At 42.3% G+C, this 19,559-nt stretch overlaps 1 protein-coding gene across 4 annotated transcripts in view; it reads right to left on the reverse strand.

The window, feature by feature from the left end:
* Positions 1-6,180: 6,180 nt before the first annotated feature.
* Positions 6,181-19,559, reverse strand: part of LOC139539871 (nuclear pore complex protein Nup93) — a 43,653-nt gene continuing 30,274 nt past the window's right edge. For 3 of the 4 annotated variants that reach the window (XM_071343229.1, XM_071343230.1, XM_071343231.1), the window contains 18 exons: positions 18,163-18,225; positions 14,197-14,325; positions 12,695-12,769; positions 11,848-11,940; positions 11,570-11,709; positions 11,325-11,457; positions 11,000-11,157; positions 10,594-10,759; positions 10,341-10,434; positions 9,543-9,734; positions 9,285-9,411; positions 8,774-8,891; positions 8,436-8,552; positions 8,166-8,284; positions 7,885-8,002; positions 7,664-7,747; positions 6,693-6,821; positions 6,181-6,439 (listed from right to left, as the gene is read on the reverse strand). In XM_071343229.1, the coding sequence (XP_071199330.1) occupies positions 6,329-6,439; positions 6,693-6,821; positions 7,664-7,747; positions 7,885-8,002; positions 8,166-8,284; positions 8,436-8,552; positions 8,774-8,891; positions 9,285-9,411; positions 9,543-9,734; positions 10,341-10,434; positions 10,594-10,759; positions 11,000-11,157; positions 11,325-11,457; positions 11,570-11,709; positions 11,848-11,940; positions 12,695-12,769; positions 14,197-14,325; positions 18,163-18,225 (2,166 nt within the window). In that variant the 3' untranslated portion in view covers positions 6,181-6,328. Of the gene's footprint in view, positions 6,440-6,692; positions 6,822-7,663; positions 7,748-7,884; positions 8,003-8,165; positions 8,285-8,435; positions 8,553-8,773; positions 8,892-9,284; positions 9,412-9,542; positions 9,735-10,340; positions 10,435-10,593; positions 10,760-10,999; positions 11,158-11,324; positions 11,458-11,569; positions 11,710-11,847; positions 11,941-12,694; positions 12,770-14,196; positions 14,326-14,848; positions 14,957-18,162; positions 18,226-19,559 lie in introns of those variants that run through there. The other variant, XM_071343232.1, reaches the window with a different exon arrangement.

The raw sequence follows: 19,559 nt of genomic DNA on the forward strand, positions 1-19,559 counted from the left end.
GCTTTGAAACGACGTCATCACGGTATAAGAACAGCTGTTTACGTACTTCTTGCCAGTTCTTTGTTCATCCTGCGCGGTGAAACAGCGAACCCGTATATACGAAAATTGCATTTGCCATTCATTGTTTAAACATAATTAAAGAAAGTTAGCAGACCTTGCATTTTATTTATCCTGACACCGGATGTGTTACACGCAGCGTTCACAAAATAGAGCCGAATATATTGATAAAAGTCACCTTGTCCGAGAGAGATTTACATGAAAGGGAGATGGGATGTTCAATTCAGATGCTGTATTAATCAGGCTTATTAATGAACACTCACTTCAAACACAATGCACCACAATACATATTCAGAGGCTCACAAAAAATACCTCAAACAACTTAAATACTTAAATAATAAAATTGAAGTTAATTTCAATTACACCTCACCTCTCTATTTCTCCTACATCTTGACACCAGGCATATACTGTAGTTTATTTAGAAATATTGCTTCCTAGTGGCAGGTTAAATTGACCTTGGACTCCCATTCCATCCCAGCCAATGACATGGCCAGCAGACATGTGACAGTGATCACTCCAATGATGCAGATGCCAATGATGGGGTCCACTATGCTGGAACCACTCTCCTGATGTGGGAAGTTTGTGGTACAAACAAGAGTACAGTTAAAAAATGTAACTCAATTTAAAAGGTTGACTATAAGGGATGTGGGTAAACGCCTATGTAATTACACACTGACTTTCCTTAGTGCTTGCACAGTCTCTGTGAAGCCCACTGTGTGCATGGCAACAGCGAAAGCAGGGAAAGATGAGTCTGATGGAGCCGTCCAGGGAAGATCTCAATTTCACACTCATCGTGTCCTATCTCCTCGCCTCCTTCTCAAAACCCATTGGAGAAGGTCAGAGGGGAGGGACCTATGCCTTTCTCCTCAAATTGGTGACTTGCCTAGTTAAATAAAGGTTAAATAAAAAAATAAAAAAATGGGTTTTGAGGAGACAAGGTAGAGAGGACGCAATTTAAATCTTCCCCCAGACTACGAGAAGTCAGGAAATAGGTTCCACATGTAAGAGAGCCAGAAGACCTTTTAGATCTTTTGAATGAAGATTCTATAATAGTCTCACCCGTTGCCTCTCATCCTGAACTCTCAGCACTTACGTTTTTTTAATCAACGCTGTCCAGGATCCTGAACCTGTCAGAATACAGGTAAAACAGCTGTGTCAATTAGAGGCCAGTGCCTGAGATGATAAACAAATTGGTTATTAGCGAGCCTATTGTGCACACTTTTGTTCAGGCAACGCCTCCACATATAAGCATTAGCCTATGAATGTCATCACGTGCGGACATATAGGAGCTTAGTATATGCCCAAATATATGAGCTGAGGCTGTTCCGATTTAACAAGGGATTACCGGTTATCAGTGGGGAAGTCCACGAAACCGCATCAAACCATATAGCTGCACCTTGTCCTATAGCTTACGGATGGTAAATCATTGGATCGATGAATTTGTTTCAATGCAATTTTGTTTAAGTATAGGCCTATAGCAATTTGCAACAAAAATACATTGTCACAAAATAGCTTTACATTATTTAGCCCATCCAGCGATGACATAGCCAGTAGGCCTATGTGACTTGTCTTCAGCGGGCATACGCCCTAAATCAATGTAGCATTTGAGTCCAGCCTCAATCATTCATTTCACTGAATGGATTGGCTATGCTTTTGGCCTATTCAATTGTACCATGTAAAGAGTTGGTCCCATGTTTCATGAGTTGAAATTAAAGATCCCAGAAATGTTCCATTCTCTCAAATGTTCTGCATAAATTTGTTTACATCCTAGTTAGTGAGCATTTCTCCTTTGCCAAGATAATCCATCCACCTGATAGGTGTTGGATATCAAGAAGCTGACTAGACAGCATGATCATTACACAGGTACACCTTGTGCGGGGGACAGTAAAAGCTCACTTTAAAATGTGCAGTTTTGTCACACAGCACAATGCCACAGATATCTCAAATTTTGAGGGAGCGTGCAATTGGCATGCAAACTGCAGGAGTGTTCACCAGAGCTGTTGCCAGAGAACTGAATGTTAATTTCTCTACCAAAAGCCACCTCCAACATAATTTTAGAGAATTTGACAGTATGTCCAACCGGCATCACAACCGCAGACCACGTGTATGGCATTGTGTGGGCAAGCTGTTTGCTGATGTCAACGTTGTGAACAGAGTGCCTCATGGTGGCGGTGGGGTTATGGTATGGGCAGGCATAAGCTACGGACAACGAACACAATTGCATTTGCTCAATGACAATTTGAATGTATAGAGATACCGTGACGAGATCCTGAGCCCCATTGTCATGCCATTCATCCGCAGCCATCACCTCATATTTCAGCATGATAATGCACTGCCCCATGTTGCAAGTATCTGTACACAATTCCTGGAATCTGAAAATGTCCCAGTTCTTCCATGGCCTGTATTCTCACCAGACATGTTACCCATTGAGCATGTTTGGGATGCTCTGGATTGACGTGTACGACAGTGTGTTCTAGTTCCGCCAATATTCAGCAACTTCACACAGCCATTGAAGTGGGACAACATTCCACAGGCCACAATCAACAGCCTGATCAACGCTATGCAAAGGTCATGCAAATGGTGGTCACACCAGATACTGACGTTTTTTCTGATCCATGCCCTTACCTTTTTTTTATGTATCTGTGACCAACAGATGCATATCTGTATTCCCAGTTATATGAACTGTATTAAAGAATGTTGCATTTATATTTTTGTTCAGTATATATACAGTAACTAAACCTCTATTGCACACATCTTGTTTATTTTTTTTAATGTTATGATGACGTGTCCATCACGAAGGACCTGGAGAAAACTCTACCTGCTTGAAGGAGAAACAAGGTCGAGCAGTCTGAGTATCTCGTCTCGTGGGACCCTGTATTTCTGCCCCATCATTGAGACTGCAATGGGCTCAGTTTGTTGAGAATAAGCTCATTGAAATACACCAACCGGCATCGCCGGTTATCTCGGAGAGCAACAATCTGCTGAATAGCAGCCATATGCTGTATTATTGTTGTTCCTCTGACAATGGCTTGGCGTTTATAGTGTTCCGGGTGGTTCAAATTTGTACTGACAAGATTCAGCCTAACCGTGCACTTTGGCTGCTCTATAAGTGGTTGTAGGTGTGCAAGGGTTTTAAGAGCCACGTTACTAACGAAGGCTCAGGGAAACGCCTCGGCTGCTAAAGATACATCGTAAGATGGTTCTAACGAAGATTTTAACGCTATACGATGGCTCTGGAAAACGGGCACAGGGCTTGGTTTGCCAAAAGCATTTTAAGGCTTAGTTAATCGTGAGAACCATTCTAGCGATGAACCAATATTATTTTGTGAAACCGGGCCCTGATCTTTCCGCACGGTTGCTCATTGGAGTTTCAAATCACTATAGGTCCGTGGTCAGAGTTTATTTCATACCTTATTATTGATGTCCTTATTATGCTCATCACAAATGGCCAGATCCTGACATAGGCAAAACTAAAAACTGAATCTCCATGGGTCATGACCACTGTATAGATCATTGGTCAAGACGCACGAATTTCACTGCACCGTGGCTGACTGCCCTTGTGGTCATGTTGTCTAAGTTCGTAGGCACTGAAGCTTGTGGTGATCGGTGGCATGTTATAGCGCCTATCCACAATTATGTAGGTTACATGTTAGTCGTTAGGGTTGTAAAAGTTGTGGAAGTAATTGTTTCACTGACCTAGGCCAATTTTGGACCCAGGACTGGTCACATGACCCACTACAGTGACAGTCAATAATCAAATCATTGGAATGAGAATTTTTTTTTTATATATATAAATAGCCATTATATCTGCATAAAACAAAGAAAGACCCATTTATAATTTTCTGTGTTGTCAGGAAGACACCAATTTGCCAAAACATACAGTGCATGGGTTGAACCAGAACCGACCATTAAAAAGACATTTGAATAATCAAATCATTATTCCGTTTATCTTTATTTAACATTTCCTTTAGACAACAAAAAACACAAAACAAACCGTTTATGTGTTGTTTGATTTCGGATTCAAATAAAATAAATGAGGAACAACCCTTTACTCGTTTTTTATCTTGTCATCTAATAGGAAATATTAATTGGCCAAAAACTACACGGATTGTTCACCCAATACACAGGTACTGGTTGATGACTTTTTTCAAATCCAATGTATTTCCCACGTCACAATACGTTGACAAATGACATTGAAACAACGTTGATTCAACAAAGGTGTGCACAGTGGGATGTTGTGCCAGCAGTCCTTTCATCGAGTTTCTCATTAACTTGCACAGTTGAGCATACTACAATACAGCTGACACTGCAGACAAGTCCTGGTACAGAAACCTCACTATTCAAAACTCTTGATCCCCCTGACTGCATTTGCTCCAAAATATAACTTTTTAAAATTAATTATATCCTGAAAACCTATCTTTTTAACAAATGATCAAACTCCTCCTGGAATCTCCCAAAGTATAGTGTTTTTGCCTCATTGGGGCATAATTGTATTGCTAAATCTGACACAAAATTAAGTAAAAACACATTGAATCAAATACTTGTACATGTCATTGAAATCAAAATCACAGCAGACATTTCATCAAATGAACTGTAGGTACTCTAGTAGGTAATTTGATCTTCGGCTCCTCAAAGCTGCTTGTTGCTTGCCCTTGGCGTCTCGTTGGCAGTGGTGCAGTGCCACCCTGGTGTTGTGAAATAGCCGGGTTATAGCGGGTGTGTGGCATCGGCCTGATTCACAACACCAGCTGCAGCACACACACCTTAGAATGGATAAACCGTGGCAGAGGGAGCTCCCAGTCCATGTCTTCTCCACACAGAGACTGATCTTCACTAGAGCAGGTTGTGATGTGGTGCAAAGTAAAAGCACCGTCTCAATAACAAAGGAAAGAGGATCATAGTCCGAGGTGGTAACTAACTCCAGCACAGATCCAATGATGATGGGAAGGGCTGTGAGTGAAAAGTTAAAGCACTACAGTAAAAGAGCATGCACAGTCAAGTTTGATTCTCTCCATAATGAACACAAGTCCCCTGTGGTGACAATGGGTTAAGTTTGAGAGGGAACAGCTTCAACAATCTAGTGCAGCCAAGTGAAGCAAAGACTCCCTTCTGTGTTCTCTCAGGGCATTTCCTTCCCTTCTAACCATCTGTCAATAAGTGCAGCAGCGTCACACATGACAAAGCCCATCACAATGTTCTTTCAATTCAGTTATTACCTACACTGTGTCATTTCTTCAGCTACTGTGATATTATCAGTCATAAAAAAATAATGTTATCCAAAGAAACATATTGGCCTTTCTAAGGCAATCAATCCAGTATGACTAGTAGCAAAGAGACATATCATTATCATGTAATTCCTAATAGAAAGCCACCAGCAGGGATACATTTTGTCTCTGTGTGCCGTTCCATCAACGAAGAGTATACAGTGGATGTTGAATTTTCGTTCTAGCACCCACAGAATCTCATTATCAATGATTTCTCAAAATATTTTTAAAAAAATCGCCTGTTGAGGTGGATTTTAATGTAGAACACACATCTTGTGAATACTTTAATTAAAACTTTTTGCAAGCTTTTGTTCCTCCTGGACCACTGGATTATGGCTAGTGCAATGATTCGCAATTCCCTGTTGCTTCTTGACTATAGGCAGCCATGTCTCAGGGATAGTTTGACATTTTGGCAACCAAGCCCTTTTTTCTACTTACCCAGTCAGATTTGACATTTTAGTCATTCAGCAGATGCTCTTATCCAGAACGATTTACAGTGAGTGCATACATTTCCTATACTCATGGATACGATTTTTATGTCTCTGCCTGCAGTTTGAGCACCATGAGTTCATCTGACTCTGGGGGGGGGGCTTCATTGCCAAAAATGTTAACTATCCCTTTTACCATAAAATAATATCAAAAGCCACAATTAATTTTAAAATCAATAATTCCAAATTAATCTAAGAGTAAAAATATTTCTTTCAGTGTTTTCTTGAAATCCAGGTAGTACTCATACCACTAATCATTTTATAGATGACCATCCATGATGGATAAGAATGGAAAAAACAATAAGCAAACTGCCAAACTAAATTAAAATGAATCAAATAATGGGTTTATAATGAAATTAATGCATAAGAAATTAAATTGAACTGACATTTTATTTCAATTTATGAAAAAATACAAATATGGAGCAACATAAAGACAAAGAAATGGGAAAAATGCACAAAAGAAAATCAGACAGTTGATGAGAAGGATGGGTATGGCTGGGGCTTTGGGGTATTTTGGAGTCAGTTCATTAGGACCTCCATCTGCACCAGCCGGGCATTGGTGTCGCCTGCCATGCGGTATGGGATAATCCCAGCAAACGTGATCAGTGCTCGAGCCTGGCTGCGCAGTTGCTGTTGACAAACACAGAAAATGCCAAAAGGGCATGTTAACATCTTAGAGTTGACAGTGAAATCAACCCTGTGTCAAAACAAGATGGTGCAGTACTCATTATTCAATGAAATAACATATAATAGAGCAGAGGCATGTCTCTACTGCCCAGTCCATCACAACACATAGCCCCCAAAAGTCCCTCAATGACTTAATAAAGTCCCTCCATTTTTATCCCATGGCCAGTATTGCCCTGAGAGGTCACCATCTCCTCACCGAGTCTCTGTCCTCCATGGATCTTTGTGGTCGACCAGGGGTTCCTGCTGTGGCGCCCTTCAGACGTTTGTACTGCATGAACAGGATGTTCATGGTGGCCAGGAGAACCTCCGACAAATTATGCCTGACCTGGAACAACATGCAAAGGACAATGCAGGTAAGACAGGGACCTTTGCAACCCAGAGCCCTGCTCACCTTGGCCAGCTCATTTAGTTTCATGCTTCCTCAAACAGGCCGTTGTCCTCAAAAAGTTCTACATCTGCACCATTGAGAGCATCTTGACTGGCTGCATCACCGCTTAGTATGGCAACTGCTTGGCATCCAAAGTGCTACAGAGGGCAGTGCTTACGGCCCAGTACATCACTGGGGCCGAGCTCCATGCTGTCCGGAACCTCTATAGCAGGCGATGTCAGAGGAAGGCCCTGCAAATGCTCAAAGACTCCAGCCACCCATGTCATAAACTGTTCCCTCTGCTACTGCACGGCAAGCAGTCAAGATGCACTACGTCTGGAACCAACAGGAGGACCCTGAAAAGCTTCTACCCACAAGCTATGAGACTGCTAAATAGTTTGTTAAATAGTTAACCAAATAGCTACCCGGACTATCTGCATTGACCCTTTTGTACTAACTTTGACTTATCACATACGCTGATACTACCATTTACTATCTGTCACGTTTATTCCTAATTATATGTACATATCTCCACCAATTACCTCATATCCCTGCACAACGACTCGGTACTGTATATAGCATTTGTATCTATTATTTGTTTTACTTTTCTATAATTTCTCTGTTTTCTTCCTCGCTGCATTGTTGGGAAGGGTCAATAAATAACAATTTCATTGCTACTCCACACCTGTTGTTTACTGAGCATGTAATCAATATTTTTTTTTTTAAAGGATAAAAGATTACATGTAGACTTTGGATGTGTGGTGCTGCATACTGAGTGTAATTAGAGTGCAGTATCTCACCTCATCACTGAAATTACGGAATGCAGCGACCCTCTCCTCCACACTGTTCTGACTCAGAGGGACCAGCTTCAGTCTCTCCATAACCTGACATAAATAGAGAGAGAGATACAGGGGAGAAGTTAGGGACAGTTAAAGAAGAGGTCATCATAACTACTATCAGTTCCATCTGAATAAACAGCATTGTAAGCCATCAGGCAGGAAGCCCTGGGTGTCAGACTCACATCGTAGGCCTGGTCTATGTGACCAACATGGTACTCATCAAAGAAGGTCATGAGGTCCAGCAGCAGGTAGAAGGTGCTGTCCACAGACTTCTCTCCAGCGACACCGTGGGTCCGGTACCTGAAACAGAGAACAAGACCACACACTGAAGTTAGAGAACTTAGCCTCAATGGTCCACTCATCTTTTCTAACACAATTGCTTTCAGTAAGCCTATAAGATGCAATGTCAAACAAGTTCTAATTTCAGTGGTAATGCAGAATGTAGATGATGCCAGGATGTTACCGCTCAGCGATGGCAACAGCAGTGTTCTTCAGTCTCTCCTTATTGGACTGGGTGGAGCCCACTTGGGAAATAACAGGACTCAGCAGCCTGTTCATCAGCTCTAGGACCTTGTCTGGATTCTACAGATCAGAGGAGGAAAATAGAGAAATGTGAGGAGACATTTCATTTTTTTCTACTCTTCGTCTCTATCAACTCGGCCCATTCCTTCACCTAGAGTAAACCCACTGACACTGCTTGACCCCAACGTTTGCCACCCAAAGCCCTGCTCACCTTGGCCAGCTCATACAGTTTGACTGCTTCCTCAAACAGGCCCTTGTTCTCTGCCTCCAGCGCCACTTTTGTGATAATGGCTCGCGTGTCTCCGGCAAATTTATCAATCACTCCAGGCTGGGGGAGAAGCACAAGGCACAGTCAACTCTTTGAACAGCCCGAATACACATTCCCGGGTGCCGCGAACACAATGGAAAAATCAGCAGCACCATGATTGCTTTCACAAAATGGATCATTATGCACAATGAAGTGAATAACATTTAAAGAGGGGTTTGAACTGAGAGTCTTCTCTTAAAACATACATTTATCATGAGTGAGAACAAAGGTGTGACCATTACCTTCCTGCTGCCATCTTTTTCCAGTCTTCCCAGAAGCATGTCAAACTCTCGACTCTCAATCACCAGCTCGCTAACACAGCACAAAAACATGTTCTCTCCTTGGCTGTTTTTTTCATTCCTGTACCCAAAAGGAAGAGAGGATAGACAATCACATATTTGATATTCAAACAAAACTATTTGATACACATTACAGCTTTTAATTAACAATAGAGGTCTGAAGGCTCTAATCAAAACGCTTAATTCTCTTAACCCCAATAGAAAGAGTAAATGACCCAACCAAGGGCATGTGTGAAAGCCTCTGTATTATTCATGGTGAACTGGATTCATGGCCCACTGGCTTATTCATGAGGCCTCATCTCTTCAATCACCCAGAAATCCCCTAACAAAGACTTCATTTTCCCTTTATACCGCCATGCCTCCAAGTGTTATTGACACAGTGGAGTGGTGGAGAGGTCTCTCCAACTGACAGCAGCATCTCTTAGGAGGATGGCTGCAATGTAACTTAACGAACCGTAGGAAGTAGAAGTACTGTAGAGCTTCCCGGGGGTCTGTGGACTCAAACTTGCGTGTGTAGAGCATGAGGAGACGGATGAAGTTGAGCCGTCGGACCATAGGGGGGTCCCCAGCCTCCTGACTCACTGAAACGTAGAAAAACATTCACTTATCAGTAGCCATCAGCTTCAAAACTACAAGAAACAAGTGTGAGATACAAGTGTGAGACTATAAATTATGCAAATGTAGAGGAAGTCAAACACGTAGCCTGACGTACACAGTTGTGCGCTCTGTCCAGATGACTTGAGCAGCAGCCCTAGCTCGTAGAGAACCAGAGCCACGTGAACAGCATGACTGCGTAGACGCTCCACCCGGAACAGGAAGGCCACCGCAGCCTCAAACTGGGCCGTGAGGAACAGCACCTGGAAGTACAGGAACGGTTGCTGGATGGCTGAGAAGTGGGACTCTCCTGCAGATAAGGAACAGAAATAAACTCTAAATCATTAGGATCACATTCACATCATGGGAAAGGGAATAGAACATGCTAATTGAATATATATTAATAAAGTCAGAAATGTATTTGCGCCGCATTACAAAGATTCTAAACAATTACAAACAAATCAAAACTATTCCACTTCTACTACTTAGTCATCAACTTGCATTAATCCCTCTCAGTAAAGTTCATGTTCAACCAAGTAGGAAGTAAACATGAATACATCAGCCATTTTGAAAGGCAGCAAGCTTATCTATGAGTCACAGTCACCTTTTATTGCACTGTGTGGAAATGAGCGAGATAACAAGCCATGATTCATCCTCCAGGTGGGAGAACTTTGCCTCCTTATGTCTGATAAAACTTAAGAAAAGTTTAAGTCTTAAGAGTGAACAGTGAAGCCTTTATCTGAGCAGAGCAGTTCCCAGGGGGGACTGAGAAGTGGTGATATTACACAACTCTACTTTAATAGAGTCCTCCAGTCCTAGACAGTATTCTCTCTTAGAACAGAATTAGTATTGAAGGTCTATTTTTGTTCAAATTAGTAGTCTGGCTGTCATGTACCCAGAAGTGTTCTGAACTCACCATAGTCCTCTAGAAGCTGTTTCTGTAGCTGGGCCAGTGTCAGTCTGTCCTGAGGAGCATTGCTGCCGTCGTCATCGAAGCACACCTGGTTGAGCTGTGGGCATGGAGGAAGGGACAGGTCTACGTTAATGTGAGGGTTCATTTACAATAGGCAAACCTATTTGACCTGATTCTCCCCAACTAGCGCTACGTATCATGTACAGTGGTAAAATATTAATATCCTGACTCTACAGACTGGTCATCAGGCAAGCACCTTGAGCCACAGGTAGTCCTCGGTTTTGTCGGCCACCTCTCCATGGTTGTCTGCGATGTCACACTTCCCAATGAGGCAGTAGACGGCCCTCTTGTAGGGGTCAGCGCTGTTCCTCAGCACTTTGCGGTAGTGGAGACGCAGCTTGTTCTCTGTGGCAGGGGCCAAGCTGAGGAGAGGACACAGCACAGGTCAGACAGAGAGCAGTAGACAGAAAGAGATGGAGAGAAAATGAGTACTAAGGAGATTAGATCCGATTCATATGAGCAAAGAAATCACACGGGTGCTTTGGTGTTCTGAGCCATATTGTTACAGCACATCAAATTCCAGGAGAAAGTGAAATGGAAAGCTAATCAGCCTAGAACAGTTTACTAACACAGCGGAGGTACATTATGTGTGAGGTTCCTACCGTCTGTCAGGGCTGTTCATATATTCCTGGAACCAGGTCTTGAAGTCTCCCAGCTGGTGCTGAGCCCGGTTCACCACCTGCATGGCAGCCCCCAGGTCCCCACAGCGCAGGCAGTAGTAGATCAGAGCCCAGACTGGGTGACCCTCCACCTCACCATCCTATTATAAACACACACACAGCAGAGTTAACCTGCATGTCTCTACACCACACTTAGTAAAAACGCCAACTGTAATAGTCCAGGGAAGGCTGGACTAGTAAGTAAGGCTGGGCACAGTGCTAATGTTGTTTCTAGCAGAATGTGCTGCAGTGCGGGGGGCAGTAGTACCTGCATGCCTGGCAGAGGCCCTGGTAGTTTGATGTTGAGGAAGCTGCACACCAGCTGATAGGTGCCAGGGACTCCGCCCAGCTGGGCCTGATGCAGGTTCCCAAACACCGTCACCATGGTGTAGTTCTTGTAGCTGCCGTAGAGGGAAGACAAAGAGAAACGTTAGTGGAGGGGTAACTACATGTGTATTTTGCAATACATTTAGGGAGTGTTCTCATTCTAATTCTACGGCTCTCCCCCCTGACCTGTTCTCCAGGAACTGCAGGGCCTGCGTGACGAAAGCCATCTTCATGTCCACGGACGTGCGGCTCTTCAGCGTGTCTTTGGCTGGGACCAGCAGCACGTCTGTCATCTGCTTCACCATCAGCCACATATCTGACACGTTCTGTAGAGACAAACATATATACTCATTCAGATATACACACTCGTTATCCAAAATGTCCACAACTGGCCATTTACCAACCCAGCGGAAGACAAACGTAGACAGAGACAAAGGAATGTGGAATGGTTCCGTGAAGCTAACCTTGTCATCCAGGCTGTCTACCACTGAGGCACAGAGGTCTCCCAGGTTGGGCTGGATGTGTCCGTTCACTATCTTCTCATTGAAGACGTAGATCTGAGGCGGAACAAAAGCAGAGAAACACTTACAGATGGGTCAGAGGACAGACAGGTACTGACAGACTGAATGCTGTCCGTTTCAGCACTAAGACCAGGGGGCCCTGATCCGCGCCCCGGTCCCAGTCGTCCCCAGGGAACACTATGACCGCATAGAGAAGTGATGGATGATGAAAAACAGGACAAAAAGGATGAAAACGTTCAGGAGGTCATCAAAGAAGATCATAAAGAGCAGCATGATGACACCGCAGGCAATATGGCGACACATTCTGTCCTCTTTAACCAGTGGACTAAAACTCCAGTGTTTATCGAGTGACTGGGGAGGACGATACAGAGACAGGCTGTCCGACCCCCGTGCAGTGGAGCAGAGAAATTACCCAGCATGCCCTGGCTCTGCCAGCTAATCAATTCTTTGATCTATTGCTGCCTTGTTTAGCAGGACCCCATAACTATGAAGTGAAGTGCACTACAGTGCAGCTGCATCCTGACTGAGGCTGTGCATCCATTTCAGCCCACAAGGTTCCAGGGCACTTAGCCCCAGGCTGACTGGATGTATTACAGCCTATTAAAGTCTAATATCGTCACATAGGGAAATTTATAAAATACATGAGAGAGAACGGGTTTGGTGATTCACATCTTTGAACATTTTAAGTGATACTAATTGCAGACTGCACTTCCCTTTTTTTGCTATGTACTGTAGGTATCTCACGTTAAGTGGTGCTGCACTGCAATCAGCGTCAGGCCAAATGACTAACCTGTCGTCCATAGGCTACCTCCACGCTGTCAAGAGCACTCCGCCCAGGAGTCCCTGCGTCACTCACAAAGCTGGGCTGCAACACAAACAGACAGGGAGACGATACATGACAAGTCATTTCACTGAACGTCAAATAGAAAGCTGCCCTGAGAGGACAGGGTAAACCTAAAAAATTGTGACTAAAAGTGTGTAGTTATGTGATGGCGAGAGAAACGAAGGGTTATAGCCTCAATCTTTGTTGCTCATAATTGTAGTCGTGACCAACATAGCGTGAAAGCCATTGTGAACAAAGCTCACGGTTGAATGCACGCGCATTATAAAATGCACGCACGTACACGCATAAACATTTATCCAGATCAACCATGTATTCTTGAGAACAAAAGGGACACACCCATACAATGTATATTCCATGTATAGGGCAGTATAAATGTACATTCCATGTATAGGGCAGTATAAATGTACATTCCATGTATAGGGCAGTATAAATGTACATTCCATGTATAGGGCAGTATAAATGTACATTCCATGTATAGGGCAGTATAAATGTACATTCCATGTATAGGGCAGTATAAATGTACATTCCATGTATAGGGCAGTATAAATGTATATTCCATGTATAGGGCAGTATAAATGTATATTCCATGTATAGGGCAGTATAAATGTACATTCCATGTATAGGGCAGTATAAATGTACATTCCATGTATAGGGCAGTATAAATGTATATTCCATGTATAGGGCAGTATAAATGTATATTCCATGTATAGGGCAGTATAAATGTATATTCCATGTATAGGGCAGTATAAATGTATATTCCATGTATAGGGAAGTATAAATGTATATTCCATGTATAGGGCAGTATAAATGCTGTATGAGACATGGCATTATAAGAGAAGAGAGTATAGACAGCAACAACTGAACACAGTAGGTAGTGTGTTTCTGGCATAGAGAGTGAACAGCAGGTCACAAATTTAAAATGTAACTGTTGGTTAATAATTCAATAAGCACAGGGAAAGACAAATCCCTCCAAATCAACTCTAACACACACACACACACACACACACTCCACAGGACAATGTGTAAGAACTACAGTTAGGAAATTGTAAATACCACAGCAGTTTTCCTACTGTGCTAAATATCTGGAGCCCTGAAGGTTAACTAAACAAAGTAACATAAAACAAACATTGCTTTGGTAAAGACTGATAACATTGTGGGAGACCCCAACTGAATGTGCTGGATCATTATCCATTATTAAAAACAAGAGTGCTTGCCATTTATGTTTTGAAAAAGAAAATATTTAAGGAAAATTCTCGCAAATGGGAGGGGCCTATTGAATTCTGCAACATCCATCTGGGTCAGTAAACATTTTTGATGAGTGCGTTATTTATCTCAATGTGGTCAAGTCATATATTATATGTATATAGATTATATCTGGATGTGTGCTTTATGCACTGGAGTTCATAGGGTTTATCGGACAATGATAAACATCAGATGGAGACACTGACCTCTACGTCTTGGCTGAAATCCAGAGCATCTTCCCCTGCTCCCAGCAAGGTGTGCAGTACTCTCTGCTTCACCTGCTCCCACTGAACCAGCATGGACTCACGGTGGTACTCCTCTGCCAGGAGGAACGTCTGACAGAGAACAAGAACAGAGAACACGTAAGTACGAAGAGAGAGAGAGAACAAATTTAATTTGGACAGACCAATTTGAAATAATTGAGAGAACCAGGATAGGCTGCATAAATGGGTTACAAAGCACATGATTTATTTAAAATAGCCAACGCTGCAAAAACTCTCGCCATGGGAGATACAGTTCCTTCAGAAAGTATTCACACCCCTCGATTTCTTCCACATTTTGTTGTGTTACAACCTGAATTTAAAATGTGTTAAATTGAGATTGTGTGCGACTGGCCTACACACAATACCCCATCCATAATGTCAAAGTGGAATTATGTTTTTAGATATCATTGCAAATTAATAAATAATTAAAAGCTGAAATGTCTTGAGTCAATAAGTATTCAACCCTTTTGTTATGGCAAGCCTAAATACGTGCCTAACAAGTCACATAATAAGTTGCATGGATTCACTATGTGCAATTGTGTTTAACAAGATTTTTTAAATGACTACCTCATCTCTGTACCCCACACATACGTACAATTCTAAGGTCCCTCGGTCAAGCAGTGAATTTCAAACCCAGATTCAACCAAAGGCCAGGGAGGTTTTCCAATGCCTCGCAAAGGGTGGCACATATTGGCAGATGGGTAAAAAAAGAAGAAGCAGACATTGAATATCCCTTGAGCATTTCAAAGGTATTAATTACACTTTGGATGGTGTATCAATACACCCAGTCACTACAAAGATACAGGCATCCTAACTCAGTTGCCGGAGAGGAAGGAAACCGCTCAGCGATTTCACCAAGAGGCCAATGGTGACTTAAAACCGTTAGTTTTCTCCAATCACAGCCTTAATTGAATTAAAACATAAGTTAGTTGAAATCAAATAAAATAATTTACATACAGTAAGACATTGTTAGTTTGGCAAAAAAAACCTAGGCCAACATGTGGGTTAAATATTTTGTCCAATGGAAAATAATTGAAAAAAAGGCAGATGACCTATGTAGCAAATTAGGCTAAAGTATCATCTGAGGATGGATCAACAACATTGTAGTTACTCCACAAAAGTAACCTAAATGACAGAGTGAAAAGAAGGAAGCCTGTACAGAATAAAAATATTCCAAAACACGCATCCTGTTTGCAATAAGGCACTAAAGTAAAACTACAAATATGTGGCAAAGAAATTCACTTTATGTCCTGAATACAAAGCGTTATGTTTGGGGAAAATCCAACAACATATCACTGAGTACCACTTCATATTTTCAAGCATGGTGGTGGCTGCATCATGTTATGGATATGCCTGTCATCGGCAAGGACTAGGGAGTTTTTTAGGATAAAAATAATTGGAATAGAGCTAAGCACAGGCAAAATCCTAGAGGAAAACCTGGTTCTGCTTTCCAAGTTCACCTTTCAGCAGGTCATTAACCTACAACAAGGCCAAATATACACTTGAGTTGCTTTCCAAGACAAATGTTCTTGAGTGGCCTAGTCACAGTTTTGACTTAAATCAGCATGAAAATCTATGAAAAGACTTTGCTGTCTAGCAATGATCAACAACCAACTTGACAGAGCTTGAAGAATTGTTTTAAGAATAATGTGCAAATATTGTCCAATCCAGGTGTGCAACGCTTTAGAGACTTAACCAAAAAAACTCTCAGCTGTAATCGCTGCCAAATGTGATTCTAACATGTATTGACTCAGGAGTGTGAATACTTATGTAAATGAGATATTTCTGTATTTAATTTGCAATAAATGTGCAAACATTTCTAAAAACATGTTTTCACTTTGTCATTATGGGGTATTGGGTATAGATGAATGAGAAAAAACAACAAAATAGTTTTTATTCAGGCTGTAACACAACAAAATGTGCAATAAGTCAAGGGGTATGAATACTTTCTGAAGGCTCTTTATCTGTGCACAATAAACACCTCCAATCACCCATGCAGGTATCCTGAGGCCCCACACAGTAAAAGTGAGATCTGGGACTATGCAGGCTCTTCAAAGTGGCTCACGCCCTGTGATGCCTGGGTGTGTGGAGGGATGGGATTGTGACACTAAAGTGGGTCTGCATTTATGGCTGGTCCAGATTTAGCCAAGAACCGATTAGAATCCAGAGACCTTATCTATCTCAATCCCACCGGGACAGTGGATGATAATTAGAACTGTTCCTAATTAAACCTGGTCTGAACTCATGCAGAGGAAACCATTTAAGAAAGATAATAGGCAAAGGGTTTATATTGGTACAAGGTGAGCAAGTCATGATTGACAACACAGGGTATGGGTTTATTCGTTTTATTAAAAAGTGCGAGACAGATTGCAACTATAGCCTATTCAGGAGAACATTTGGTATGTCAAGATGCCATGGAGGGAAACCTTAGCAAAGTGTGAGATTTATCAATATGAATGTTTGCTTGAGCTGGTGCATAAATTTACACATAGCCATGACCAGTGGTGGAATAAGGGAACTGCTTGTCAAGCGTAGGATGTGGAAAATATATGTGAGAGTTAATTGTATTTTCATTGTGACCATATCAATGCATTTGTTACAATAATAATCCCTATAAAGTACAGTAATTTGTTAAATTAGTGGCACATGTGAATTTTAAACTATTTCTGAAATACTATAAAAGACGGAGATAATGGGAAATGGAATGAGAGATGGCTGATTTTGCTCGGTTGGAAGATTTAGCACACGCTGCATTTCGCAGAGTGAGCGTTTTTAGAAACAGGTAGGACTATTTTTGCAGAAACGACAGATTGGCTCATCAGATATCGTTTCCCAAAACCAATCTTATAGGATCCTTGCGAGGATTTAAAACCCATTTAGAAAGGCTAGTCCGGTGAACATCAAAGTGCTATCTACCCTCAGGTTTTTGGCAACGGGCACTTTTCAGCAAGAGCTTGCCCATCGGCATCTCACATCCCTTGATGAACCAATGTTTTGTATGCAATAACATACAAATTGAAACATACAATTTCCATAAACCACAGCACAACAGGGGTTTCTTCGCCACCAATGGGTTCCCAAATACGAACGGCGCAAGAGACGGCACCCACATCGCCATAAAAGCGCCATCCCAAAATGAGTTAAAACTATGTGAACAGAAAAGGCTTCCACTCAATGTGCAGGTCACGTGATACGCAATAAAATGTTGCTGAATGTGTTGGCCAGGTGGAACGCACGACTCGTTCATTTTACAAAACAGCAATGCTGGTCTATACGCCTTCGTGCTGTTGAGGATGAATGGCTTATTGGTGAGTGTTGCCTACTCATTTGAAGTATATTGCCATTGCTAAAGCAACTTAGGACCATTAGGACAGTTCTCTCTTCGTAGCTGTATTAAATTTTACTGGTCAAACCACAACTGGGCGAGTGAAATAAAACATTTTGGTTGTATTCAATCTCTGACACTAGCACCTCTATTTCAGTCTCAGAAAAGTTCTTTTTTTCCCTTAGCTTTTTTGAGTTGCGCCGTTGTAGGCCAGTTCATGGTACAGCGTTGTATATTCCCACAGGCTTTAAAGGGATGATTGTCTATCGTTAATTAGGGACGTTTCGAAATGCTAATAGCCTAGGTTGTGCACCAGCACTGAGGCTGCAAACAATTGGTATTTATCAATGGATCTCCTACCAGTGTGCGTATGATGCTCATAGGATTGTTTGACAAATCACACTTTTTCTGTGTACGAACAATCTAATTTCCTTCCGTAAGTACTATTTTAGAATAGTTTCAACGCAATATTGATAAATGAGGCCCCAGGTATGTTAAAGCCAAATGGGATTATTAGATGTGAACATGGGGTGCAGAGAGGGTGTGGTCATGGCAAACCAGTCAGCCAAGAGAGTGCCACTTACCCTGCGACGTGACTCCTCGATTGCAGAGAGCAGCGCATTGTCCCTCTCATTCTTCAGAAAGCCCTGGAAAGACAGAAATGCTGGAGGTTAGAATGGCTTTAACCAACATTCCACTTGACCACACAGTCAGGTCTCCTGCAAAATGCTATCTGCAAGGGCTAACTAAGGAGTAGAACTATCATCATGAACGCTGTGCTAAAAATGGGAGGCCAGCAATCAGGGCATAGCAACTTCATGTTCTTAGTAGCCGTAGAAGCCTCCTCCTGACCTGACATTCTAACCACTCAAAAATAACTCCTGTTACGTATCTTGTCAAGCCATTTTCATGCTCCATCCCATCCCCACAAACCCAGAGCCCATCTCAAGGCATTTTACAGCTAATTCAACGAAGCCTGACTGATGATGAGCACCAGTCGATTAGACGCACCGCACCTGGCCCTTTGTCCTCATATCATCCCATCTTCAATTTCCTACCTTAGGGAACAAACTCCACAGTGGGCTGAGATTCATCAGCATCTACATTCAACTGGCTAACATGATATACAAGAGACGGATGGATGCATCTTGAAGAGACTAAAATGTTCGTCTGTCTGCTGTCTCACTTCCTTAAGGGCTCAAAATGGTGATATAGCAAGCCTACATTTCAGTACCAAAATAAAAAATGACATCACTATTGCAATTCCTACATACAAGGAACTCAAATTGACATCTTGTTTTGTCATGTTAATCATGGGTTTAATTCATGAGCAAATTTGCACAGCTGTGTAGGTGCACGTAGACTGTGCTCACCATCTCACATAGAGTAAGCTAATTAATGTACACTTTGGCACGCACAGAGAAACATCAGCCTCCACTCCTTCCGATGTCCGAAGAGAAAGAGAAAAATTTTGTGCCCAGAACAGGCAGAACCGCCCTCGTAGTGGAGCTGTACGTTGCCACCAGGCAGCCAGCCAGCCCGAGAGGGGAGGGAGGGGTGGGGGGAATAAAACTCACCCACCCAGACACACAGCAATGTAAAAGAGGGCGGTGGTTGAGGGGTCAATGCATCTAAACCATGGTGGGGTTAGAAGCTGAGAATAAGATATAGCCTACTATATGAAAAATGGTGGTGCTGAATCGTCCATAGAGCCATCGCGGATCGTTAAGAAACCAAATTCCAGCCCATGAATGAATGGTACCACAGTGGTGACAGGCCTGCCACAATGACACAGATACCCTGATAGTCAGCACAATGGATGTCACTCTCACTACGCCCATTCTCTGTGATAGTGGACACTGGCTTTAACAACTAGGCTAAATGCCAGCCACACCCTTTTACAATGTGAGGACATTTATTTGCATTAAAAATCTGATAATTTAGCCTATCGTTGCCTTCCATATTCCATAAGTCTGATTCA

This window comes from Salvelinus alpinus, chromosome 15 (assembly GCF_045679555.1).
Source record: "Salvelinus alpinus chromosome 15, SLU_Salpinus.1, whole genome shotgun sequence".
Lineage (NCBI taxonomy): Eukaryota > Metazoa > Chordata > Actinopteri > Salmoniformes > Salmonidae > Salvelinus > Salvelinus alpinus.